General features: G+C 43.8%; 2 protein-coding genes across 5 annotated transcripts; one reads left to right on the plus strand and one right to left on the minus strand.

The window, feature by feature from the left end:
- The first annotated feature begins 373 nt into the window (after positions 1 to 373).
- On the plus strand, positions 374 to 6,582 carry cbx7b (chromobox homolog 7b). The gene is made up of 6 exons (XM_072668177.1): positions 374 to 713; positions 1,987 to 2,030; positions 2,139 to 2,204; positions 2,316 to 2,382; positions 2,480 to 2,777; positions 4,748 to 6,582. The coding sequence occupies exons 1-6, from the start codon at positions 645 to 647 to the stop codon at positions 4,948 to 4,950; spliced, it is 747 nt and encodes a 248-aa protein (XP_072524278.1). The 5' UTR covers positions 374 to 644; the 3' UTR covers positions 4,951 to 6,582.
- A 1,762-nt stretch (positions 6,583 to 8,344) lies between these two features.
- ep300a (E1A binding protein p300 a) lies at positions 8,345 to 27,526 on the minus strand. 4 transcript variants are annotated; one of them, XM_072668134.1, is made up of 31 exons: positions 27,263 to 27,526; positions 23,837 to 24,462; positions 23,370 to 23,549; positions 22,928 to 23,219; positions 22,659 to 22,772; positions 22,259 to 22,462; positions 22,005 to 22,110; positions 21,724 to 21,849; positions 21,481 to 21,598; positions 21,205 to 21,385; positions 20,893 to 20,970; positions 20,724 to 20,803; positions 19,716 to 19,868; positions 18,907 to 19,344; positions 18,530 to 18,763; positions 18,247 to 18,421; positions 17,948 to 18,066; positions 17,256 to 17,495; positions 16,846 to 16,934; positions 14,778 to 14,858; positions 14,584 to 14,640; positions 14,255 to 14,332; positions 14,094 to 14,161; positions 13,780 to 13,930; positions 13,460 to 13,606; positions 13,234 to 13,347; positions 12,909 to 13,074; positions 12,587 to 12,754; positions 12,339 to 12,500; positions 11,979 to 12,260; positions 8,345 to 11,820 (listed from the first exon to the last, which is right to left on the minus strand). In XM_072668134.1, exons 1-31 carry the CDS (start codon positions 27,354 to 27,356, stop codon positions 8,956 to 8,958), a joined length of 7,986 nt encoding a protein of 2,661 aa, XP_072524235.1. In that variant the 5' UTR covers positions 27,357 to 27,526; the 3' UTR covers positions 8,345 to 8,955. The 4 variants fall into 4 exon arrangements, with proteins under 4 accessions (XP_072524235.1, XP_072524233.1, XP_072524234.1 ...); XM_072668132.1 differs by having other exon boundaries at positions 14,778 to 14,888; XM_072668133.1 differs by having other exon boundaries at positions 22,653 to 22,772.
- Between the last annotated feature and the right edge of the window lie 56 nt (positions 27,527 to 27,582).

Consider the following 27,582-nt stretch of genomic DNA (forward strand, 5'->3'; position numbering starts at 1 on the left):
TAGACAGACAGACAGGAATATTGATATATAGATAATTAGAGAGCTGTAGAAAGATAAACTTATAAAATTAAGAATTTATGTTGTAGAAGGTTTTTAATAGATAATAAATAAATCTAATAATTAAAATACTTGGCGAATAGTGACAATATTTAAATCCACATTTTGCCTCAAAAAATATCCAAAATCTTAATATGTGAAGTGATTCCACACTTAAACGGTGGACTATGACCACACGTCCTGACACTGTATGAAAAAACAAACCTGCCTGTGTGTGTGTGTGTGTGTGTGTGTGTGTGTGTGTGTGTGTGTGGTGCGGTGCAGTGCGCGCACTCAGCCGCGTGGTGGCGCAGCGCGCGCTGCAGATGTGTCGCAGATTTTAAAAGTCACTGTACTCATAAGATCTAGCAGGAGGAAATGGAGGGAGGAAAAAAAGAGAAAAGCTCCTGAAACTGAAAACAAGCCTCTGCGAAGAGGAGCTGAGGAGAAGGAGGAGCAGCGGGAGGGGAATAGCGTCTTTCTGTCGAATCGTTCAGTTACTTTAGACGAACAGAAGCTCCTCCACACACACACACACACACACACACACACACACACACAGCTGCTGCGTTATTTCAGAGACGCGGGGAAAGCGCCGCTCAGAGCCCATGGAACTGTCAGCTATCGGTGAACAAGTGTTCGCTGTGGAGTCGATCATAAAGAAGAGAGTGAGGAAGGTAAGGGGCAGCGCTCGGGCTGCGCTGCTGAAAACTGTTCAGTCATGTTTGTTGTTGTCATTTTCGGGGGGGTTTGGGAGCAGAGCCGTGTTTACATCATGAACACGAGCTCGTGCGTTTTGATCGAGTTCAGTCAGGAGGGAGGGACGCCGCTCGGCTCGGCGGTTTTAATGCTGTTTAGTTGAACTACAGTCAGAGGAAACTGAGCTGAAGTTGGAAAACGCACATATCTGTTTGTCTTCATGTGGAGGTTTTTTTCTGAAGCAGCAGCCGACTTTCTGTAGCGGTTTGGAAATATGCAGCCAGCTTGAGCCTGATTGAAAATGACGAAGCTGCTGAAGCGCTCGCTCCCCCTGTCTCTCTCTCTCTCTCTCTCTCTCTCTCGCTCTCTCTCTCTCTCGCTCCCCCTGTCTCTCTCTCTCTCTCTCTCGCTCTCTCTCTCTCTCTCTCCCCCTGTCTCTCTCTCTCTCTCTCTCTCTCTCTCGCTCTCTCTCTCTCTCTCTCTCTCTCTCTCTCTCTCTCTCTCTCTCTCTCTCTCTCTCTCTCTCTCTCTCTCTCTCTCTCTCTCTCTTTCTCCTCTCTCTCTCTCTCTCTCTCTCGCTCTCTCTCTCTCTCTCTCTCTCTCTCTCTCTCTCTCTCTCTCTCTCTCTCTCGCTCTCTCTCTCTCTCTCTCTCTCGCTCTCTCCTGATGAACGCTTCACAGCAGGATGACAGAATGTCAAGTGTAAGAAAAGAGCTCATTGGCTGGAAAAGCAGATCCTTCGTGCCGGTCAATGTGCCCCTCCTGCCCCTCCTGCCCCTCCCTACGAGACTCCATCCCTCTGTTTTGGACCACGGTTCCGTTAAACGCGGGTCGTGTTTTCTGGGTCGTCATCTTTATATTCCCGTTGACGCCAGAGGCCTCGTGGGCCATTACGTCATCTCACAAAAGTAGTAAGGCTGAGCTCGAGACCCTCTCAGCTGAACGACTTAACCCATTAATGTCCATAGCTGTGCATACCATGTGCTTTGGTCACGTGGGACTACTACTGTACTCATCTGATCTAATTAATAGTTAATAAAGGTATGAAAAGTGCATTCATTCAGTACAGTCATTAAGGAATAGCTAATAGGAACTGTAAGATGTTCAGTTAAGGAGAATATATGATACAAAATATGAGTCGTTTATAATTGCCTTTCTTATTATTATTTTATTTTGTGTTCTTATTATTTGGCAATAATTATTATTATTATTGTTATTTTGAGAATGATCCTCTTTCTCTTAATGTTTAAGGGGAATGTGGAATACTTACTGAAGTGGAAGGGGTGGCCCCCAAAGTAAGTATGAATGTGCATGTTTAGTGTTTTGTTTTGAAAACGATATTATAATGAAAAATTATGATTAATATTGTAAGTAATAAATATGTGTTCCTTTTTCGTTCACAGATACAGCACCTGGGAGCCTGAGGAGCATATCCTGGACCCTCGGCTTGTTCTGGCATACGAGGAGAAGTGAGTTTTGTTCAGATTCAAGAATCAGCCTAACAAACTGATACATAGTTTGCTGTCCTGCTTAGCAGATGGTAATGGACTTTCTGGATTCTCACTTTGACTTGCTAATAGAGAGCACCGGGACAGAGCAGTGGGCTGGCGAAAGAGAGGCCCCAAACAGAAAAGAGTTCTAGTGCAGGTACCGTCGACTGCCTCCTCAACGTGGATTGATGAGCATTTTCGATCAATGTACATTTTTGCTAGTCAGTTTCTCTTCACTTTTCTCTGCTCTCTAGAACTTTTACACCATGGACCTCCGCAGCGCTCACAAGGCTGCAGAGAAGTCTCCGGCACATCTGCGGCTCTCTCTTACTCGCTCGCTTGACCCGCAGATCGATCACATGGACCCGAAGTTCCAGTCCGAAGGAGGTGGCTTATATCGGCAAGTAGTCCAGCACAAGAGAAAAAAGAGAAGCTCCAGAGATCTGTCGGTGGATGACTGGGAGGGGAGAGAGGAAGAGGATGAGGACGAAGATGAGGAAGATGACTGCACTAGAGAGGAGGAGACAGAGACTGGCAGGGCCACTCCAAACAGTAAGTATGTTAGTTGGTCAGTGGGCATGCATAAAAACAGCGCTGACCTAGTTCCCTACTGTAGTTTGGCAACTCTCGTTTAGATAGCTGCATCAGGCCAAGTGCCAAAACAGTAAGCCTCTCAGTGTGGGTTCAATGTAATTTAAAAAACACACGCACACAGTTTGTACAGATGCATTGTGTAATGCAGTGGTTCTCAGTCCTGCACAGTTTAGTATTTTCCCTGCTCTTACAAACTTAAGCCAACGCACAAGCTAATTACCAACCTCTTCATTAGTTGAAGAGGCAAGTTAGAGCCGGGACACAGGGATTTTAGTGTAGTGGACAATTTCCAGGTTAGACCAGAAAGCTTGAGGAAGTCTCAGGAAACCATAGAGAGGCCCCTCACGTCAAGATCTATGATGTACTACACAGTAACTAAACAGTCAGGTCTCGTAGTTGCAAGTTGCAAGGCTTATGGGGTACTCCAAGTCAGCAGTGGTAAGTACAGTGTGAACCGACTTCAGGCGAACACCCTACATTATACCAGGCACCTGGTGCAGTAACCACATGCACACAAAACAGTAAACAATTGTAGGGTCATTTGCATATTATCATTTTGATATATCAGTATCGCAAAAGCCAAAACTGCAGTGATGAGTAACAAAGAATATATTGTGCAGCCAGACTCTATTGCAGGGTGTCCCACTGGGTTCTTTCTAAACAACAGCTCTGCAGATTTCAGAAGGCCCTGCATTTGGAGGGTTAAATTGAGTGTTAAAACAGTCATCAACACAGTTTAACAGCTCCTGCTGTCCAGTTTAAGACAGGGCAGTAACATTGCTAACCTCTAGAGCCAACAGAGGCAAAGTTATCACATTGGATTCCCTAAAGAACCTAAAGAAGCTCTTGGTGATCCTTTTTTGCCACTAGATGCCACACTAGAGCACCAAGCATCTCAGACCAAAACAAATACCGTGTATTCACCCTTGCCTCTTTACTCCCATTCATGTTTTCATAGTGCTCTCAAATTAATGTTGGGTGGTAAGTTTCTCCAAGGCTGAAACTCGTAAAGACTTAAGAGGGTGTTTGTGCACAGCCTCCTGGTGGGTAACCTGTTTTTCCAATAAAACCAACACCACTTGAATGCAGAATCAGTAGTGTTGCAGCCCAGAGAAAGCGGCTGCTAAACACAGATGAGCACAAACAGAGCAGTTAGACTAGGATGCACTAATTTCACTTGTGTTTCCAGCCCATATTTATTCATCTAGAGAGATCTAGAGACTTAAAGGCCTTGTTAAGTTCTCGAACATAGTGTGCAGTATGGTAGAGAGCATTACATTTCTGAATGGCGGCCACTGCCTATAGGGAACACTGCTATCAAGAAGGGTGTACCTGGTCTGTACTGGTCTGGTACTGGTACCATTGTAGCTACCCTGCTTCAACCCTGCTGAACCCAGCTTTTAGCATCATGGCTAACCTGCTCCAGCTCAGGTGAGCCTGGCTGTTAATATGCGGTTTACCTGCTCCAACCTCCGCTTAGCCTGGCTGTTAATATGGTTCGCCCATGGCTGCTGAGCCCTGCTGCGAACCCTGTGGATCCCGGCTACTGTTCCTGTTACCATCGTGGCTCCCACCCTGTTAAGCCCGGCTGTTAGCATCATAGCTATCCTGCTATCCTTGCATACACAATGTTGTATGGCCGTCCATGGCTTGTCCATGGCTGTGTACACTGTTAAAAGTATAAGATCATTGAGGAACTTCTGGAGGTTCTTTTATTTGAAACATAATTTATCAGCCTCCCTTTACTTTGTCCATAAGCGGACAGGAACCAGCACAGGACCAGGACACTATATGAGGGCTGTGAGCCGTTCTGAATAAATGTTCAACTTTGTCTTCGCTAGTCAAGCATTTCAGTATTGCTGAATAAACATGTGTTAAAGCTGTGTCTTCAAGTGTTTGCCTCACAGGACCCTGCTCTTCTTTCTCAGGTAATGTGGGGACAGAGGGCTGGAATTCAATAACTGCGTCCGAAAACGTGACAGTATCTCCGACAGCATGTGAAGAATGGAGGCCAGACATAGGTCCTGAGGAGGTAACTGTGACAGATGTCACCATCAATTCTCTGACAGTTACTTTCAGAGAGGCAGTGGTTGCAAAGGGCTTCTTCAGAAGCTGGGAACTGGAGTTCTAATACTGAGACTTGAGAAAAGAGAGTTGGTGGGATGTGAGACTCTGATCAAATGCACTATGTTGGAGCGTTTTTGACGTAATTCATTCTACTGCATGACATTCGTTAACATTTCAAAGTAGATTCATAATTAGCACAGCAAACATCTTCAGCCTGTCTTAACTTTCACTGTTGATGTCAGTTGAGGAAAAGCCCAGTGTTTTTATAGTAACATAGTTTTAATCTTCAAGCCTGTGATCTTTGACGCTTTTAACAAGTGGTAGAAGAGGTACGAAAAAAAGTTGCACTCAAGTAGTACTGTTACTTTGATACTTTGCTGAGTACATGTAAGAGTACTATTTTATTCATCTTATTCAAGTATAAATGCGTATACATTGTCACCGTACACAATGAGTTTTAACTTTGGGAGACTACAATCATTCAGAATCTAAAATAATTTGGGGTGTGTTAATTCCTTAATGAAGTGGCCAGTGTACACAGGGCTGTTATTATGCCCTGTGCTCAATGAAATGTAAGTTTAATAACATATTGTTCCCAAAACAGTAGTAAAAGTACTCATTTATAAATACTGCAATTCAATAGACTGTGTCTTTAAAACACTACAAAGTACACTAAGCCAAGAATGCGCAATCCGGAAGTTTACACCACTGCCAATTTCTGAGAAGCGGTGCCATTTATGAAAAGGATTCAATAAAGAATCATATCTCAGTTTATTGCACTCCACTGCTCCTTGGTTGAAATTTTGGTAGAAGCTAATTAGGCTAACTAATTGGCACAGTTTTAAGGTAAGAGGGACACCTATACGGAAGATAATACTCAAGCATTTATGTAGTTTCAGCAGTCAGTCACACGCAGTTAGTTTCAGGAAACCTACTGTGAACTCTGTTACTTTACAGATTATATTTGGAACAGTTTGTTGTATGGGAAATGTCAGCTTCAGTGTCACCCAATCACACATGGTTTCAGACCGGCGACATGCCGTCATCAGTGCGATGCCGTCAGAAATGTACAAATAAGAGGTGTTCGTCCTTTGTTTTTCTTCCGTTGCTGTCAATAGACATATCAGACTGCTGTTTCTAATAACCATGTAAATAAGACAAAGTAACGCAGCACTGTAGCACCTCCTTTTTGTTGTTTCCAAGTCCAATTATGTCCCACTTTATCCAGTCATTGCACTTAAACTGCAACGTGTGCCTATTGTCAAACTTTGTTGTTCCGTTAAAACGTACTATGATGTATACTCGTACCAAAAGGTAACCGCATCCACCTACACTGCAGCAACTTCTGTCCGACTCGTTGACAGCTGAAGAGAACTGAAGACAATTTTGTCTGTATTTTTCTATGCTGATTTGAATGTATATTTGAGGATAGTCTCTGGGGACTGACCTGACTATTTTGTACTTTTCTTATGATTGATGGAAACCAAGTAAATGAAACATTGTACACACTTAATATATTACCAAGTTATCTGTGGTTGCTTTTGCTTCTTTTAAAATATATATAAATAAATAAATAAATAAATATTGCACTTTAAAACAAATAATCTGGTAGTGTGATGGTAGAAGAATAAATGGCAGTATTTGTCTAATTATCCATGTGCTTTTATATTGTAATAAAGTTCAATGTGAGAAATCATGACACTGTGTACTTTGTGTTCATCAAAGCAAACAGCAAAAAAGCTAATATCATACACAAGCTAAATCATGCAGTAGTTTATCACCATTTCCTGTTAAAGGCAAGGGATTCCTGTTCCTGCTAATTCTCAACATAAGGGAAAACCAAACTAAGAGCCATAAAGAGTTCCATTGGTACAAACATACTTTAATGTACAATTAAATAATTGGCAAAAAATCTGACCACCAGAATAACTTAAAAAAAAAAAAAGAAAACCAGAAACCAGAGCATCAAATATTTTTGCTCCTCTCAGCAAGCACCAAAAAGTGTTAGCATGAGAAAAGTGGTCAAAACTTCAAAACACATGGTCTTTTTCCAGTCTGTGTCTGTTAAAAGAAGAAAAAAAAAATCTCTGTTCAGTTGCCATGGTTTGTACAGTGAATAGTTGTGTATATCCATATATGCATGTATAAGACATTTCATTAAAACGGCATGATATTTCTCAGCAGTCCCTAAGTGGGATGTATAAGGTATGACAGCAGTGTCATTTTGCATCACCATTACATCTTACAAAAAAAAAAAAGGAAAAAAAGTGTCATTTATCAGCTCCTGTTTCTTCAAGTTGTTTTTTTTATTTTCCAAAAATTAAATTAAATAATATATCTATATATAAAAGACAAGTATTTCTCATTTTTATAAAATAAGTCTCAAGCCATATTGCCACTGTTCATGTCACGTGGTCATTCCCCACCCCTTTACCGGTCAACTTTATGAAGGGAAACAAGAAAAAAAAAATTAATAGGGTTGCCGTCTTTCCCGTTCATTCAGAAAAGGTCCTCCAAAAAAAAAAAAAAAAAAAAAAAAAAAAAAAAAAAAAAAAAAAAAAAAATCCCCCCTCCCCCCCAAACTGCACAGTAGATGCCCTCCACAGTGTGTTTGTGTGCAACATGGAGACAAAGAGCCTGCACTGGCTTGTTAGTACACACCCACCATGTTCAAGTGAAAAAAACTCGAAATTTTATACACATACAAAGCTGCAATAGTACTGACCAGCACCCCATTCAAACAGCCTCATGGCAAAACATCAGTTTGAGCTTGCTTGCTCCAAGCTGCCCTAAAGTTCTACAACTCTTAAGAGCTTAAATCAACAGGAAACAGCAATAGAAAATTCTCACAAGTCTATGTCTGCCTGCCCATTTCCATGTACATCGTATTTACTACAAAAAAGAAGAAAAGAAAGCATTTTAGTCCAGACTTTTCTTTATACAGCAGGAAAAAGAACTGAAAACCAAAACGTTCTGAACATTGAAGTCACAGGGAAAAGGGGAAAAGTCAGGGGAAACAGTTCCTTCCTGGGCAAAGAGGAGTGAGGGCACACAGTCAGTGGGGTGGCAAAAGGGAATTAAGGTTGCTTCTTTGAGAATTTCACATTCCCTCATCACATTTAACCACTTAGTCTTCGTGGCAGAAATCACCAAACTGTGTTTTCTGAATATAGCACACCTGTAGTGTCAACAGTTCCATTACCGTTCCAGCATTAAAGGACAGAATCAGACAATGGAGCGCACATTCACAGGAGAGGGTTCATGGAAGTGGGAAACTGAGACATGCATAGGAGAACAGACATATCCCATGCAATCGGTCATCAGAAAACACACCAACACTCGACTTCACTTAATCCTTAACGCCTCCCTCCCCTCCCCTCCCCTCCCCTCCCACCCACAAAACTTTACAAAAAAAAAAAAAAATACGAAATATAAATTCATTCATTTCTTCAGCCTGATTCTGTTAACAAAAATATATTCTTTGTGAATTGCAGCTGTCTCAAACTGAATATGCTATTATGTATCTGAAAAAGAAAACATGAACACTGAAGGGATTTTAAGCTGTTCAAGATGATAAATACAACAGTAATAATGGTTAACCACCACCCCAACCACCACCATTTCTGATTGGATTTTAACACTTTCAAAAATGGGTACAATCTTGACTGTGTATGAAAGGAAAAGAAAACAAAAAAGGTTTACTGTGTTTACATGTTTTTCTCCTCTTTAATTCTATGCTTCTAAAATCTTAAAAATATCTATAAAAAAGGCAGACGTCCCCAAAAATATCATATACCAAGGAGAATTTTCCCATCCTTTCACCCAAAACCCTTTGAACACAATTGGCTAAAAAATATATATGTATATATTAACAGCAATAACTTAGCAATAACCATTCATTTAATTTATTAATTTGCGCATTTAATGTAGTATCTCCCATAGGAAGTTGTATTCTTTTCATTTACTTCAAAAAAAAAAATTAAATAACACTAATAATGATTCGCAATGGTAAATTCTAAAACTGCAACCCATTCCTGGTAACCAGGGCAGTTCTCCAAAGACTGTAATGCTACATTATATCTAATGAGTTGTGATTAATATTTGTCCCCATGTCTTGGTTGTTGCCAGCCAGCATGTCATTAGTCCCTTGCCCATGCAGGGCCCCCAGTCCACCCAGCTGTGAAAGCATGGCGTTCTGGTCTGACCCGAATGGTGCTTGGTCCACAGCCTGTTGCTGCTGAGATGGCTGTTGTGGTTGTTGTGGATGTGGTGGCGCCACCATTCCAGTGTGATGCTGGGGAAGATGACCGGGGTGTGGGGAGCCTGTCTGGGTCTGGGGAGATATGCGGTGGGGAGAAGGCTGTGGCTGCAAGCGGGGAGATGGACTGGAGTTGGGGGGCTGAGATTGGGGCCGTGGAGATGGCTGGGGTGATCGGACCTGGTTACTAAGAGAAGTCTGCAACTGCTGACCCTGCAAATGGGGAGACTGGGACATCTGCTGCTGAGGACTCATGGGATTGTTGTGCTGGGCAGGAGACCCACCACCTAGGTGTTGCTGCTGCTGAAGGAGCCTTTGGTGCAGTGCTTGTTGGAGCATGGCCTGGGAGGCCTGAGGCTGGGAACCACCCTGAGGGGGCTGTAGCTGCTGCTGCTGGAGAGAACCACCACCTACAGGACCTCCGTCACCCACTGGGAGCCCACCCATAGCATTCTGTTGCTGTTGCTGCATCTGGAGCTGCTGCTGTTGCACCCTCTGTTGCAAAGTGGCTGCCACGTGGGACACAGATCCTGAGTAGTTCTGTTGCATTCCAGGCTGGGGTCCTCCTTGCTGCTGCTGGAGTCCACCAGCTTGTGGTTGACCAGGCTGCTGAGGAGGCATGCCAGGCTGACCAAGATAACCATGCTGCTGTGCCTGGGGATGCTGGAATTGACCATGGTTCATCTGCTGTTGTTGCTGCTGCTGCTGCTGCTGCTGCTGCTGTTGCAAATGTTTTCTCATCAATTCTCTAAACTGAGGGGAGATATTTGACATGCTGGAGCCTTGACCTGGCATAACACCTTGCTGCTGCTGTTGCTGTTGTTGCTGCAAAGCAGCCATTTGCTGCTGCTGCTGCATATTGATATTCACACTCATCATGGAACGCTGTGCAACTTGCTGCTGTTGCTGCTGTTGCAGTGGATTCATTTGGGCCATGCTTGGCCCTTGGCCCATGTGCATACCTGGTTGAGCAACCCCTGGATTTACCTGCTGCCCATCCATGACTGTCGGGCCCACACCTGCAGGTCCAGGCCCACCCCTCCCAAGATATTTAGGTGCACGCTGCTTGATGAACGTTGCCATAAGCTGGGGATTTGAGCGTAGTATGTTTAGGACCTGCTGCTGCTGATGAGGGGAGCTGGGAGACCTCAGAGTTCTCAGAAGGTCTTGCAAGGCACTCTGAGAGAGACCTCCAGTGCCAGTCCCTGCACCTGCAGCCCCTCCTGGAGTGCCCATCATACCCATTACACCAGGATGCCCTTGTTGCTGCTGCGGAGGGAGCTGCTGCTGCGGTTGATTAACCTGCTGCATTTGTTGAGCTGGAACCATTCCCGGGTGACCCATCTGGCCCATCATTCCTGGTCGCTGCTGATGGGGCATTCCAGGGGACCCCCACTGCTGCTGCTGTGGAGGCTGAAGTGGAGCCCCACCTTGCGGAGCTTGCTGTGGCATCTGCACTTGAGGAAGTTGGTTTTGTGGCCCTCCTTGTTGCATGCCTGCTCCTACAATACCCTGCTGCTGCTGCTGCTCCAGCTGTGCCCTGGCTACAGCTGTCTGCGCTTGTGATGGCATTCCCTGGGCCCCCACCATTCCTGCTCCAGGATGGTTCATGCCCATCTGGTTTGGAGTCTGAGGTCCCTGGTGCATGGCATGTGGTGACATCATCCCTGGTCCCTGATTCATCTGTAGGCTCTTTTGTTTAGCCATCTGCCTTTGCGTCTCTGCTACTCTCTGAATCTTTAAGGCCATTTCCAAGGCTGCAGGAGGGGGACCAGGAGGCTGCTGTTGGGAGAAGTTTGCTTGCCCTGGGTTTGTCGGCTGTTGCTGAGGAAGGCTAGCTGGGCCCATGCCTGGTTTCCCCACAGACTGAGAGAGTGGAGAGGAGCCTTGTGGCCTTTGCACATATGGAGGAAGGCTGTTTGGATGCTGAAGTTGTTGAACTGATGGTGGCTGTGGTTGCTGCTGTGGTACCATCTGCTGTTGAGGAGAGTTCATCATTCCTCCACCTGTAGGCAACTGCTGGAACTGATGATGCTGGCCCACTCCTGCCATCTGCGGCTGTGGACCTCCTGAAACTCCAGGCTGGGGTACAAGAGGTGGACACTGCTGAGTGGGTGTCTGTGGCGTGGGAGGTTGAGTACTTGGTGTGGGAGTGCCAGGACCTGTAGTACCATTATTCCCAGGTGATGGTAAACCTCCACTGCCACCAATTGCCGGTTGGCCCGTTCTTTGCATGCTGGCAACCCTTCGCCTTAGCATCTGGGCCTGCTGAACCCGGTGCTGGAGCTGCTGCTGACGCAATTTCTGCTTGATGTTGAGGCAGAACGGTACAGGGCACTTGTTCTCTTGGCAGTGTTTAGCATGGTAACAGCAAAGTGCAATTAGCTGCTTGCAGATAGGACAACCACCATTAGTTTTGCGCTTACAGCCCTTGGTGTGCTGAACAACACGTTTCATCTTTTGACAGGATGGAAGTGAGCAGTTGGCATTGCGGCACTGGCAAGCATGTACTAGAGACTGGATGCAACGCTGGATGCTAAGGCGGCGCGAGTCTCCTGGACTCTGCATGGCAGCTGCAGCTTGGTTGTTGCTCTCATCATCCAGGCCCAAACCAAGCTTCTCCATCTTGTGCTCATGGCCTTTTGTATTGTAGCAAGTAATACAAAGGTCATAGTCCTATGGCAAGAAAGAAAGTAGTGAGAATAGTATATTATAGAGCACATAGGTCCTGGAAATTACCTACAACTGCTTTAATTTTACATGCACATTGCTCAAGCAACTTAAGTCTTTGTAGCACTCCATGATCTATGAATGTCTTTTTTGCTGTTTCTTACCTCGCATACCGTACAGTGGAAACGTGTCTCGACATGATGTCTACATTCGTTACAAGTGTAGACGAATCGATCTTGGCTCTGGTTGTGCAGCTCTACCAACATACACATGGAACTCCATCTAGAGCGCCTCAGTGAGGAGAACTCCAAATGCTTGTCCCGTGCCAGTGTCAGGAAAGCATCTCTCCCATCCATCAGGTCACATGCCATTAAGGGATCCGGATCAATAATTGGTGGAAGAGCATTAGAATTGGGTCCAGCAATCAGTCGGATAACGAAGAACACCTTATGGAAAGGGGAAAATTAGAATCGCAAAGTTTTTTTTGTAACTCAAAGAAATTTGTTAATAGCTTGTCCGCCTACCTCTTTGTGCTTCTCCATAGTTGCATAGAGCTTCTGGGACAGGTCATTGGACACATTCGGCATTCCTGGTTTCTTTTTGTTGGCTCGGCTCAGACTGCTCTTGTTCTTGCTTGTCTTCTTGTTGTTCTTTTTCTTGGCATTTTTGCTATCACCCTTTGTAGCCTGTATGGCAAAATGTGGTATAGATTAAAATACCTTCACTTATATCTACAGCCAGAACATGAAGACATGAGATTCTTTTAACTTACATCGATACTTTCACTGGATGTACTATTCTCCTCTCGTTTTCTCTCCTCTTCCTCCTGTTCTAGCTCCTTAATGCTCTCTTCAAGCACATTGGGCCAAAAGTCACCCTCAAAATAGGGTAGTTCCTTGGCGCTAGTGAGCCGATCCTCTGTCGCTTGCTTGAAAATGTCCTGCAAAGAATTGATGCATTTTGAATTTATATTTTTCATGCAGTTACATATTTATATACATAGTTATTGCTCTTGAAAAGATTGCTATAAATTTGATTGACCGTACATTGCAAATTAGACTGACTGGCCTGCAGAAAACCTCACCCACTCTTACCTTATAGTCATGTACAATGCGCTCGGCGACAGCTTTATCCAGCATTTTCTTATACCACTCCTGCAGCCTTTTAGGTTTGGGTATTTTTTGATCCGCAGGATGACAGTGGAAGATGTAGTCGTCTCCCTCACTTGGAGGGCAAGCCCAAATGTGGCCAGTTGTAAATCTGAAAGAAAATCCACAGTCAGGCTATTTGGAGTGTATTGGAGGTGAGTGTGTACAAATTACAAACAATACGAAAGCTACCAAATACAAAATGTTCATTTTATTTGAAAATATTCATCTTTTAACCTTCTACAATATTAAAAAGAAGTTTGGTTCATACCCTAGTTTTTTGGCATACTCCAGATACCCAATGAGTATCTCATGGTAGACTGCTGTTCTAAAACAGCGTGGCTGAAAAAAGTGAACACTGTCCAGATAGGATATGTATACCCGTCTGTGGAAAGAAGAAGAGCATTAATGAGAGCACCAGCAGACTCAAACAGTTCAGTGCAATAAAAAACCTCAGCTCATGGTCTAATAAAAAGAACACAATCCTGTTGCCTGACCTTTGATTTGGGGGTGGACAGTCTGAGCCATATTCCTGTACGTGCATGCCGAAAAAGCAGACATCAGCGCCATCAACGTCCTCAAAAGCAAATAGAGCTTTTGATCTATAAGGGAAAGACTCTGCCATCTCACCACTGTCCACAAACCTATGGAGAATGAAAAGACCATTAGCATTCCAAAATTTTTTCTGGTTCTTTTGAGAGAATAGAAGCCATTTCTAAGGTTTACCATCCCTCAGCATTTTTTTAGTTTACCATGGCATTAATACAGGCAAAGCTTGAGGTTAAACACTGAAAGTTAGAACCCTTATTCTTCTCACCTGGACTTCATTCCTGGTTTGACTTCTACCACCTTATCAGAGACGTGGACAACCCGAACAGTGACTTCACCAGACTCTGGGTGGTTTTGGCGCTTCAGATAGTCATTAACACGAGTTTCTAAGTAGTTGCCAAGTTTAGTCTGTGGTAGCCCTAAATGACCAAAGAAATATTTACAAATCATTATCATCAAAGATGTTAAGTAAGAAGTTACTTAAGTAAGAAGTCATTACAGATAAACTCAGCCATGTAGTGTCAGCCATTTAGTTACAGTCTCCGATAACTAGTCATTCTCAAAAAGCGAAATACAACATACTTTTAGCAGCGTATTTATTCTCTTTACGGGTCTTGTTGGACTTCTTCAGACACCCATTACACACAAAGCTAAAGGAGGAAAGAAGATACAGGTTAGATGAGCCACTTAAAGTTGAAAGTTAGATCACTTCAGTTCACCGTCTTTCAACAATTAAGATTTACCCTAATGGCCAAATAGTCTCATTGTGCAGAACACAGATCTGATGCATTTTCCGTCCGCAGTCCAGACATTCCACAAATCTGCAAAAAGACAAAAATAGGGATCATGCATAACACCTCCTTAACAACCAAGATACATTGTAACATTTTCAAATAAAAGTACATTTCAATTTCCCCTCCTTTCCGAAATAACAGGACATTAGCGTTTATGCTCAATGGATTTGAAAGAAAAACAAAACAAAAAACACTTACACAAAAAAGTGTAAGTAGCATCTTAATAACTTGTGTAAAACGATCTGAGCAAGCACTAGAACACTACAATGAAAACTTACAACTCTGGGTCAAGGGAGTCATTTTTCTTCTTTTCAAACTGATCCTTGTTGATGGACCTGAAACGTGACATTTATAAATAAAAAAAAAAAAAAATAAATAAAATAGACAAATGAGACTTTACAGTTTACACAGCGTACTACACCAGTAACATAACACACTCTTCTACCCATGCATGTAAGAGATGGATACTTACGCCTGAGGCTGGGATGGATCGTCCCCCAAGGACACGCTCTCACCCTGGATCTCATTGAAACACTTCTCACAGAAGTGGTACCTGTCAGCAAGAAGCCCATATTTTGGTGAACTACACCATTCACCAACACCAGAGCCAATCACAGAGAGGCCATGATGAGGCAGACACCAATCATTGCAGGGCAAGGCAGGACAGGGCAGGCCAAAAGGGAAGCAGGCACAGATGAGGAGCGCAGAACAGGGTCGTCGCCAGAGGAGCCAATCATGATGCAAGGATTTGAGAAGGGTTTTTGGGGGTAAGGGTTGGGTTGAGGGGAGGGTATGGTGCAGATGATTGGTCAGGTGAAAGCAGGCCATTGCAGACATGACAGGCGTTGCAGGGAGGGTAAAGGTGTTGGGAAGGGAGAAAATAAATATGGGACATTGGACCAGAGAAAGAAAATGGACAAATGGACATGGAGACAAACAACAGACAAGACAAGCAGAAAGCCAAAGCAAAGCACAGATTAGCGGTTTGCATGTGTAATGAGTAAATCATCACAGCTAAACAAGGGCAGAATCAACTACAGGGGGAGGCAGGGGTGAGGGGAAGCATTTGCAGACACATGAGCACATTAAACATATACACACATAGCAGAAGCAAGACTGTCAGATAAATTGTAGAATGTCCCATATCATAATGGCACAAAATGTATATGAATTAACCCTTTAAAAGCTAACCAGCTCTGATGACCGTTCAATCCTTTTTTACAAATTAAATATTGCCCTCCACATAGTGAATATTTCAGAACTAAACAAGCAAACAAGTTTGTAATTCAATCTTATTACATTTAATGATTTATATGCAAGGGTCTCTTAACAATAACAAACGAATGATATCAAAAGGTGATGATGTATATTCATATGCCTTGGTTCTTTTAAAACAAATCAAGCTTCAAACTGCAAACTTCATTATTAAACGAAATTATTCTCTGACAGATTTTTGAAAATTCTGTGCAGTTCAGGCATAGGCTTAATCCCTGCCTGGGAATTTAGTTTCCTCCTAACTAGTTCTAACAGTTTATTTTAGGGCATTTTAAAGAAACAGATTCACTTAAGTTTGCCTGCTGGACCCCATTAAATATTGCTGCGTTCCATTCAAGTCTGGGAGTTGGATTTTGGATGTGGGAATGACCCCTCACAGACAGTTTCAGTTTAACATTCCGATAACTATAGACTATTTCTAAAAACAAAGCTAAAGAGTTTACCACGACTTGTTTCACAATCCTTTACCAGTGTTTTACAGCGAATCTAACCAAAATATGTCCCACTTTTAATGCCCCGGGTTAGCACAGTTAGCAATACTGGTTGATAAGAAGGATGCACCGATCCAATATTAGGATCGGGTATTGGTTCCGATATTAACAAAATTAGCTAGATCGAGTATCACATAATTAGGCCGATCCATGGAATAGACCCTTTCACTTTAATTTGGTGGTGCGAGACTGCACTAAATGTGCAAATAAATAAGTGACAAATGGCAAATTAGTACATTTATATCTATGTGTTAATTTGTTATATTATATAAAGTAATGTTTAAGTCAATCCTGATGCCTTAAGGCTCTCCCACATGGTGAGGTATATGGTTGATTAATTCAGCAATAGTATCAGACCGGTATGGACCAATATGCAAAGATAATGTATCGGAATTTGTATCGGAACTGAAAAAGCTGGATCGGTGCATCCCTAGTTGATAATGCATTTTAATGGTATTTTGTGCATCCAAATACACCAAGAAAACACATCCACAGATACAAGCTGGACAGTACTGTGTGTACAACTGGTTTAATGAGAAACAAATGAATAGAAGTGCTAATAAACAGTATAATACTACTGATTTCATGCAGTCATCTTTGATTTTGAACTCAGGGTTGGTGAGGCACTCCCAACTTTCAGAGTGGTGGGGGCGTTCCAGTTGAAATTTCTTACTTGGAACTCAGACATCCTAGTTCAAATGGAACGCAGCATGGCTAATGAGTATTGTGCGTGCATGTGGTGGCAGCAGTAGTTGCCCAGCCCATGTCCCTTACCTGTTCTGGTAACTAAAGTAAGCAGCATCTCGTGGTATAGTGCATAGCTGCTTCCCATAGCAGCAGAGAGTCTGAGGGGAGAACTCCAGCTATATAAGGGGAAAAAAGGGGGTAGGTGATTCAGGAGAAACCCAAATGTGTGTAGTAACAGTCATAGAAGATTGTAATACATGACAACTGATCAAGTCAGTGACTACTGCTGAAATCAACCTTTTCATGTCAAAGTATTTGTACCACTTATGTGAAGTAGTTAAACACTTTTTTTCCACACACACACACACACACACACACACACACACACACACACACACACACACACACACACACACACACACACACACACACACACACACACACACACACACACTTTCTGGAACCTTGAGAAGTCCCTCACACATACACAAACTCACCTTTCTCCCACAGCAATAGCCAAGGCTCTGCATGACAGGGTCAATCTCCTGCTCAAACACCTCCGCCAGTTTGGAGCAGTACTTGTAGACCCGTGACGTCTTGCGGTTGTAAAGCCAGGCATTGTTGAACATCAGCCAGATGTCATCCACATATTGCCAAGGCTCCTGATACTGGCCTGTGTCAAGTTTCCGTTTGATAGTAGACAAGTCCATAGGATTCTTCACAATATCAAAGTAATCCTAAAAAAAGTCAGAAAAAAAAAAAAAATTATTACACATAAATTAATTGAAGATTGCACATGTTCTACATACTACTGACTGCCCGAAAACAAAATGTTGGTCATTTTAGTAGAGAGACTAACTAAAGAGCAGCGTTCATGAGGCTACGACACCTACACAAGCTACATGACAAACCTCATGAAGGCTTATTTTGTCAGTGTCAGCTGTTAATACTTGATGAGGACAAATGTCATCAAATTAGACAAAAAGACCTTTTGGGACACCTGCCTAGTCGCAAAAGGCCTTTGTAATGTTTGTGTAGGTTTATCATGAAAGGTTGTGTAGATGTCGGATTTGAGCTGGAGTTGCCGGTGCCTCTTTACCATAGAGCCACTTTAAACAAATCAAAAGCCTCTTGTAGATGTGCCTGACTAATAACCAGTGATGAACAACTCAAACTACAAGACACGTACAGGTATTCCTAGGAGTGATGGATCCACAGGTTGGCGGAAGGGAAGAGACTCAGGGTCCTGGCGATAGAGAGACTCCAGTGTTGGCATCAAAGCCTGTCTCAGCTCCTCAGGCTTAAAGACTGGGGAGACAAACCACAGGTTCAGAACATACACAGAGAAACTAAGTGAGGTCAGTGCATTCAGTCCCTTTCCCTTTTCTTTCCTTGTGATATAGGAAAGAACGTTTTACAAAAACAATGCATTACAGTCATGCATCTAAAGTGTGAAAGTATGTGGAAAGGATTAGACAGCATTCTTACTCTTCTTTTTATTGGCTGTTCCAGACTGTGAGCTGTTGGAATCTGTAGCCCCTGAACCAGAATCTTCTTCTTTAGGCTCGGTCTTCACCTCTGGCTTTTTGTCCTCCACTGCTGCTGTGGAGGTCTCCATGAGTGTACTTTTGCATTCTTCAGTAAATGCTTCTTCCTTCTTTATCTAAGGGCAAAGAAAGAAAAAAAAAAAAAAAAAAAAATTAGCCTCTTACACAAAGCGAAGCAAAGCAATGTGTTAAGCCACTTCCCAGGAGTTCTTTCTGGTCTTTACCTCAGGCTTTTCCTCCGTTTTTATGTCTCCTTTCTTTCCAGTCCTTCCTCCCTTCATTGACTCATCCTCCTCCTCTTCCTCCTCCTCCTCTTCTTCTAACTGCTTGACCTCCATCTTGGGCTCAAGGGTGGCAGTGACGTCTGAGGGGACCTGCTGGGATGAGGCGTCTACACTGCTGACAGAAGCAGGAGTGGCAGCTTGGCCGTCGACTGGCAGAGAGCCCTTCTGAGACAACTTTTAGGAAAAGGGGGAAGTAAAAACTAGGTTTATGTCTTTTCAAATTTATAGTGGTAAACTAGCACAACTTATTTACCATGTATTAGTGGGGAGTTAACAAAGAAAAAAAATCCAACATGCTGTAGGGTGGAAACACTTACTGGAGTGGGCGGATGCTGGGATGCAACAGCAGAGTTCGGCGCTGTTGAAGGTGGTCCTCCTAATGGCTGCTGTTGCTGGAACTGCACAGATTTGTCAGAGTTGGCAGGCTGAGACAGCTGCTGCTGACTGGCACCTGGAGCCAAGAGGGGCAGGCTGGGCGTGTGAGGCTGGGGGGTCTGTGAGCCTGGAAGGCTTGGAGGAGGCGTGAGGTGCGGAGTGGGTGTGCGGCTGCGAGCTGGTGAGGGAGAGCTCTGTCGGACGGGTGGACAGTGCGGAAGGTTCATTGACTGAGAGGGGGTTGATGATGGCGGCATGCCAACCACGCCATTGGATGCAAGAGAGCCCACAGAAGCCCCACTCCCCATGCCCCCAGCAGAGCCTGGCTGGGCTAAAGGACTACCAGCTGGCAGAGATGGTGGGGTCGACATTGGCCCCTGCTGAAACAAACATACACAAGTGTTTAGAACACATTAATTATTCAATTTTAAAATAAAACATGCATGATCCCATTACTTCCATTAAACAGGGCAGGGCCTTGATATGTGGGTGTTGGAGAATACAGCTACATGTTGCTGCTAAAATATTCAACAAGAAGAATCACCAAAGTACTTGAGTTGAACAATAATAAGATGTGGCCATGATTGTTTCTGTCAAAAGTAGTATTTCCAAACATCCCTTCCTAGAGGACCACAGGTCCATGCAGCTTCATGCTTTTTCTGGTATAACTCTTGGTAATGAGTCATCAAGCAGAGTGCCCATAAAACTGCATTGCTTTGCCTTGAAAAACACAAAAAAGGAGACTTCTTACCTGGGCCATGCCACCCGGAGTCCCAGGCTGTGCCATACCAACAGGACCAGTGCCAAGCATTGGGCCTGAACCCGGAAACTGACCAGGGGCCATATACTGATTCTGCATTTGAGCAACATTTGGAGGGGTCATCCGTGCAGGCCCCATACCCATCTAAAAACATAAAGAATTTGTTTTATTGAGAAGTCATCAAGGCAACAGCTCAGGTTATTTACTGGTACTATTGTACCACTGTTACATACCTAGTAAGGTTTACAAAGGTCTAATTTGTTGGTAATAAAAGGTGCTTTTATTTCCATCCAGAAATTGACCTTTTTTGATAACCGCTTTGTCACCCAAATTGCTGTTTTAGTGCTGAAGAGCCATTAAAGAGCACATCACTATTCATCGTTTATTTTGGCTATTCATTGTTTTTTTGGAAAGCTAGGCTCCAAATGTCAGGTTGTTTCAGGTACTATTCCGAATGAATGAATGAATAATTCAACAACCATTTCTCCCCACATTTCCCCTTTTACAGCACTTGCATACAACACACATTGTGCACCCTGTATTTACAAGCAATGTCTTAAACCATAATTTATATAATGTAGGGTTAAGTGATAAAATAAAATTGCACTGCAAATATTCCATTTTCAAGGCTTCAAATACTATTGTATAAAATCACTCTCAAAAACAATATTTTCAGTATTTTGACCGCTCAGACACATTGTAAACAATATTAAAATGAACAATGCACTAAAATGTGATGCTCTTGTTGGTGCGGTAGCTGCAGAGAAGCTTTTCTGCTACTGAACAAGTTTGTTGAGGCTACTCCTCAACAATACAGTGCCTTTAAAGTACTCAAACTATTTGGACCAGCCTCAAAAAAACATACTCTTAACACTATGATCAGTTTTCAGACACAGAGCAGAATGGGTAAAACCGGTTTAGATTGAAAAACTGACTGATCTGTGTCTGCAAACCACACGGGAGGTACAGGCTCAGGAAGAGCAAGGGGACATTACTGACCTGGTTGAGGGGTGCACTGAGTGAAAGAGGAGGGGTGGACCTCTGGCCCATGGTCTGCATTTGATTAAATGGACTCATTCCTAACCCAAGAAGAAGTATATTAGTGACTGTAATAACATTTGATGTTAATATTTACTGTGAAAAGAAAAACTAGCACTTCAGCACTGACCAGCAGGGTTCTGCATCCTGTTCACCATCTGGTTTGGTCCAGTAGGACGCACCATTGACTGATCTGAGAGAGGGCCATCTGCAGCAAAGAGGGAAGGATTAATTATGCTTCATTTTAACAATGGAAAGTTTACACAACTCCTGATCTTGGCACAGTATGCTTCCCGTACACCAATATTACAACATGCGCACAGGAATCGCATTTTATAACATGCATTTAAACATGCCTATTGTTTATATACCACTACGTATGTAACCTGTGACCAGTGAAGGACTTCTGTATGTAACGAGAACTGGTGACTAGCCCACTCACTTGGTGGAAGTCCTGCAAGTGGCCCTGACTGCCCCATGCCAGTAGGTCCCTGCTGCATGCCGGTGGGAGGCATCCCAGGCTGATTGGGGATCATACTCTTCTGCAGTCGCGTTCGTCGCTTCTCCTCCAGTTCCTTCTGGATCTTATAGATTTTCTCTGCAAGCAGGTGGTAATACTCCGCCTAAAAGGGGGCACAATTTAAAATGTTACACAAAAAAAAAAAAAAGCACAATAAAAATTAAAGATTTAACAAGTATACATCAAAAGGCTCTTTACCCTGCTGTTTGCAGATTCATACATGTCCCCCTCTACCTTACGCGCATAAGCCACCAGGTTCTCCATACGCCGGTCTTTTAGTGCGGCTGGATCTGGGGTAGGGAAGATGGCCTGGACGCTGTTGCAAGAAAAATAAAGCAATACTGACAACTGTAAACCGAAAAAGGGGGGGGTGGGGGTAGTGACACACAGAAACAACTCACATCTCATCTGATAATCAACGTAATATGAAAAAGTACATACAGTTTGTGTACGAGATGGTTGCGCAGGTCCTGGGTGATGTCCTCATGCCAGCTCTTCCTCATGCCAGGACCGGAAGGTGGAGTGGCCACAGGCATGGAGCCCACACCAGTGCTGTCATTCATCAGACTACAAGAAGTGGACAGAAACGATCAAGGTCTTTATAAAAAACTGTGTCACTACCTGTAGCGAACCAAACTTGCAGAAACCAAGATGTGAAACCAGATGAACAGCAAATCACAGGTTTGTAAAACAGTAACTGTTAGGAACATTAATTTGCTTACTTCTGAGAGTTCATGTTCAGATGCAGCATAGTATCCTGAAGAAGGTTAGACTGCTGATTCTGAGACTGGACTCCCACAGCCCCATTTACACCCATTGGATTCCCACCTGGAAAAGCAAGACCAGTATTTGAGATTGTCCACATACAGCTGTTGCTGCCACCATGGTTTATTTAAAACATATCCAGCTTTTCTTTTTTGTAAAACACACAAAATCAAACCTTCAGTAGGACAAATGGCTGTTTAGGTACGCTTACCCATGGTCCCGAGTGCCCGAGGCGTTTGCTGGGCAGTCTGAGAGGGTGCCTGGTTACCCTGGTAGGTAAGGCCCAGTGCTGCATATGCCCTCTCAATGGAGCTGGGGTCTATCTGGCCTGGCGTGTTAAGATTAGGAGCACTGTGTGGACCTGGTGTGGCACCCAAAGCAGTGCCTAAACCCACATTGGCTGTGCCAAGCAGGGCTGTGGGTGGAGAAAAAGTGAAAGGAGGGGGGGGAAAAAAAGTAAAAAGTGGGGTGATGTTAACAGTCTATTCTAAGTGTACCAGTTTATTAAAAGTGGAGTGAGACAAAACATCAAACATCAGTCTACATCGGTCCATCTATCTTGCACAAAGACAGAAAGCAGAAGCATCTGGTGGACTGATACACACACTCACACTGCTGATTCCTCTTGTCTCCTGCATTCTTCAGCGGCAGACAGACAGGGCAGTCATGCCGTGTGCAGTTCTTCCAGTGAGAGATGATCTGTCTGGATGAGGCACAGTGTGCCACTGCAAACGTGAACAAGAGAAATAAAAACATTAGGGCTCTCAAACACTGGGAGATGGGTTTTAATGACCTCTTTTTTGTAATCACATTACCCCAGTAAATAAAAAGACAGAGCCATTCAGAACAATGACCTGTTAGGGTCCCATCTTAAACTTACCTTGGCAGGACTTGCCAGCCTGACAGTGCGTCATGTGGTTGAGGACGTTCTTCATGGTGCGGCAGTGGGGCAGATTGCACTGACGCACCTCTCCGTTTGCCTGCTCCCGCCGCTGGCACTTGTGGGCGTGGAGCAAGAGCACTAGCTGCTGCTGTATGAGTTTGCGCTTCTCTGGGTCGGCTGTTGGAGGAACACCCGCTGCTGATGCTGGGCCAAGCCCTCCCTGGGCATTAGGTACCATACCAGCTGCCCCTCCGACTCCAGAACCACCTGCTGGAGACTGCTGGGAAGCCTAAAAGAGTGTGTGAGAGAGAGATCAGAAATGGTTAAATATAAATGATATAATAATAATAATATAATTGTTCCACTTGTGCATTGTATCGAAACTACTACAATAAAGACTGAATTATTGGTTCAGATACATTAAGTCAAAACTACTCACCATGGCTGGCATGCCTGGCATGGGCTGGGGTTTCTTGTCTAGGCTGAACTGGGCCATGCTGTTGGGCATGCCTGGTTTGTTCATGAGCTGCGGGGCCAGCCCTGCACCACCCAGATTCTGACCTGCGTTCTGACTATAGGGGCCTCCATAGGGGCCTGCACCTGCACCCATCATCGCCATCTAGGATCACAAGAAAAAAGGAAAAATCGACAAATGTAAAAAAAAAATATCTAAAAAATAAAAAAGGTAAAAGGGATCACCTTCGTCAATTAACTGTTACCATACTATAATTGCAACTGCAGGAAAGAGTAAGCCATGATAATCTTGAGAATTCTATACATAAGGCATCATGTTTGTGTAGGAAACTAATAAAAATCACACACCAAATTAAACAAGAATAAAGAAACTAAATATAAATATCCTAAAAACAAGACCCCCCCTGACAACTGATGACCCCTTTAGCTTACCTTGTTCATTACTCCAGGCTGCTGTGCTCTGAGTCCACCCTGGCCTCCTGCTGCCTGCTGCTGCAGTGTTTCTGCCAACAGGTTACTGTTACTGCCCATGCCTGGATTGGGATACCCCATTCTGGGTGTGCCATTCATCATTTGCCCGGCCATCATACCCTGCTGCTGCGGCGTAGGCCCCCCTGCCTGCTGCTGACCGTTGCCTTTCTGAGGTCCGAGCATGGCTCTGTTCATGCCACCCACCATCCCTGCCATCTGTTGCTGTTGCATCAGGCTGGCCTGCTGTGGGGAGAGGTGTTGCTGGCCTTGGGGGGCCATGCCCAGGGGCCCCTGAGAAGCCTTTATACTGCCCAAAAGCCCCACAGAGGCTCCTGCTGGACTGCCACCCTGCTGCTGTGCTGCTACAGGTGGCGCTCCAGACCGGAGGAGCTCAGAGAGCTGCTTGTGCTTGGCTGCTGCGTCCTGTCCAGTGGTTCCAACCCCTCCAAGCATGCCACTTCCCACTCCGCCACCACCGAGACTGGTGTGAAGCTGGCCCAGGTCCCCTCCGTTCGCCAGGCCCAGCTCAGAAGAGCTGATGAGCTCGTCGGGTAGATCATGCTCCAGGTCCAGGAGCGAGCCAAAATCTACATAAAAATGGACAAATGCAAAATCCAATCAATAAAAAATTTAATAAGTAACAAGAACATTACACTGTGTAGAGGGCTTAATGAAACTGCACAACATGTCAAATTATCAGACATTCTTCCTCAACTACATTGAATGCCTCATCCTTCCCAACTTCAGCCATCAACATGCATACAGTCACCTACAGAAAACTGTATATCTACGACATGGAAACTTCATAATATGTGGAAAACATTAACAAACTTATTCGAGGCCATTAGAATCAGCTCAATTACCAAATGTTAAAATACAGGCAAAATTGCAGTTGACGTTTCTAAAAATTATTTTAAAAGCTGAGGGGAAAAAAAATTGTTTTGATGACGGCAACTATATCCTCCTGTACCCTATCAACATCAGCAACAGAAAATACAAGGTCAACATGGGGCATCTCGGCTCAGTACAAGACATGGTTTTGAACGAGGGCCAAACATGGAGAAAGTTGTAAGGTCAGAAGCCTTAAGGAGGTAAACACCAGATACACTGCTATGAGGAGAGATGTACTAGAGTCAATACGTCCACTTTGAGGTTTCTATATACACACACACACACACACACACACACACACACACACACACACACACACACTTTTATATTCTCTGCTTTAGAAACGCAAAATCATTACAACCATTTTAGTTGCAAATTTTACTTATTTTGAAACCAATATCTGATGTATTTGTTTATTCAAGTTATTCAACAGAGCCTACTGGCCTACTGTGCTAAAATGCATCCATTGTATTAAGTGCACTGCATTAATAACCCTATAGAAATAAACCATATTAATCTGCAACAACATTCTCAAATCAGTCAATCCCTGATCTCTAAACCTACTTCAGTAATTTGTGATATTTACTGTGATTTCTTGAACATACTCTATATAACTCCCCTGATTTGAATAAACTCAGGCTATTTATTAAGGTTTTAGACCAACTGTAAAACCAGAACAGATTGGAGGGGACAGAAACCACAAATAAACAAAAATCATGTTTATGGTGTTTAAATGATTCCCTGTTCCCTAAACACATTAATAACTAGTCCAACACAAACGAAGGGAGTAAAAACACCACCAGTGATACAGAAAACACGAAGGTCTGGACGAGGTTTCGAAATTGCTGTGGCTGAACTTAAGGAACCAGAGTGAGCAGAAACTTGAGCTTTAAAATAAAAGTACAATTACGGCTACAGGTTTGCCCTATGCCGGCCTGGGCTTATTAAATGCTCAATTATTTTTTCAGTTTTAATTTTGGTAGCGATACAGGTTGATTACTGTTGTTATGGCTGGACAATGGAAACAGATGCAGATAGATGGGGAGAGAGAAAAAAAGATGACCGAAGACAATCGGGAATTTGAAACAACTAGCTAGCTGGACTAGACCGACAGTCGGTGAACTGTGGTAAACACGGAGGTATAACCACAGCCTGCTTCAGTAAAACGTTTCAAATGGTGGTTTATCGTGTTTAATTTTGACTTAAGCGGCTATTAAGCTGAAATCTGTGGCGTCTGAAAGGACGGAGGCGATCTTAGTGAGTTAGCCAACTAGCTAGCTAACAATGCCAGAAGCAGCAGGAGAGTCGGAGTTCTGAGTGGGCCTGAGGCTGCGGCGTTCACACACACACACACACACACACACACACACACACACACACTGAACACCAGCTAGCTGACCAGCTAACGATATCAGCTATACGGCCACTTAATCACATCTCTGCGTCGTCAAACAACGACGAAAACGACTAATGGCATGTCTGAGAGAGTTTGCTAGCTAAATAAAAGTGCTACACGTATGAAGAGTATGTGTGCTTGAAAAACAACTTAAGCCAGAAAATATCACTGGAGCTGCAAGTTTGTGTGCGTGTTTTTTTTTTTTTTTTTAAGTTGACTGGATAACAAAACTAGCAGCCAGGCTAATGAGCCCTGATCTTTGTCGAGTGCTGCTAACACGACGAAACCATCATCCGATGCGTTTCTCACACGTACGGACTGTGGAAATTACAGCAAACAAAATGTGCTACATTTAGTTTAGCCAACACAATTTTATAATGGAGAGCATTGGAGTTATCGAGCTAGCTGAACATGATCCACAGCCGAACGCTTAACGTTAGTTAGGCTAACGCGAGCGATGTTTGGCTGCCCATCTCAGCCTCATCACTAACAAACCAAACGGACTTAGTAAACGCAGCTGTTTATTCGCAGCTAAAGCTAAAGCCAGCCACTTTGACTAAAAAAAATAATAATACACACACACACACAACCTCCGGTGTGCGATGTTCAGTCTACCACCAAAACAAATACACGGCTTCGAGCGGGCTCTACTACGGCTACGTCCTTTGGCATCCTGGCTAACTAGCTAGCTACAATGTTGTGATCCGTGTGTGCAATCTGTGAAACAGCACTCCCTAAACGCGGCTCCCCAGCGGATCATAGCCACAGCTAGGACTGCAAGCTAACGTTGTCGCTAACAAACTAACCAGCCGTCCAGCTAAGTAGCTAGCTAGCTAGCTACAGCTAGCTATAGCTAGCTACCTTAGCATCGGATGGCTAACTGGCAGAGCTCGTAAAAAGCAGGAATGACAAGCTAAGCTAGTCCTGTGTGCTCCGACGGCGCTAGCCTCGGTTTGCTAGCTTTGGCAAAACAGAAAAATCAACACCCGCTCGGCCAAAACATGACAATATAAGCCCACGGACACACCCAGACCGAAAGAGAATAAACATTTAAGACAACCCCGTCTTTAATTATATGCATTTGAGAAAGTAATCTTTACCGTTTCCATCGCTGGCTGAGGCAGAAAGTGCCGGAGAGGATAGTTTAGGCCTCTTGGCTGAAGGCGGGCCAGAGTCCAGAACGTTCTCGGCCATATTTTTCTACGAATTAAAAATATATATATCCACAAAGATAGGCGTCGTCGCCTATTTAGCGATCCTTGTTCTTCTCGTCGCCTTTAAAACTCGACTTTTCCCCCTCCTTTTGAGGGACTAAGGGGGGGAAAGTCCCGTGTACAAAATACTCCTCTTTCCTGGGTTCGCCTCTCGATTTCAGCTTCGGCGTATCAACCCCCTCCCCAGTCCGATTTTTTGTTCTTTA

The sequence above is a fragment of the Salminus brasiliensis genome, chromosome 22, assembly GCF_030463535.1.
Source record: "Salminus brasiliensis chromosome 22, fSalBra1.hap2, whole genome shotgun sequence".
In the NCBI taxonomy this organism is placed as follows: Eukaryota; Metazoa; Chordata; class Actinopteri; order Characiformes; family Bryconidae; genus Salminus; species Salminus brasiliensis.

What these genes read in the sequence shown, in the direction of transcription:
- cbx7b (XM_072668177.1), top strand. Translation starts at nt 645, where the DNA reads ATGGAACTGTCAGCTATCGGTGAACAAGTGTTCGCTGTGGAGTCGATC. An exon ending in TAAAGAAGAGAGTGAGGAAG is followed by an intron (nt 714 to 1,986) that starts GTAAGGGGCAGC and finishes TTAATGTTTAAG; the next exon opens with GGGAATGTGGAATACTTACT. An exon ending in TGGCAGGGCCACTCCAAACA is followed by an intron (nt 2,778 to 4,747) that starts GTAAGTATGTTA and finishes CTTCTTTCTCAG; the next exon opens with GTAATGTGGGGACAGAGGGC.
- ep300a (XM_072668131.1), bottom strand. Translation starts at nt 27,356, where the DNA reads ATGGCCGAGAACGTTCTGGACTCTGGCCCGCCTTCAGCCAAGAGGCCT. An exon ending in CCCAGCATCCGCCCACTCCA is followed by an intron (nt 18,764 to 18,906) that starts GTAAGTGTTTCC and finishes TTTTCCTAAAAG; the next exon opens with TTGTCTCAGAAGGGCTCTCT. An exon ending in TACTTTAGTTACCAGAACAG is followed by an intron (nt 14,889 to 16,845) that starts GTAAGGGACATG and finishes TGAATGGTGTAG; the next exon opens with TTCACCAAAATATGGGCTTC.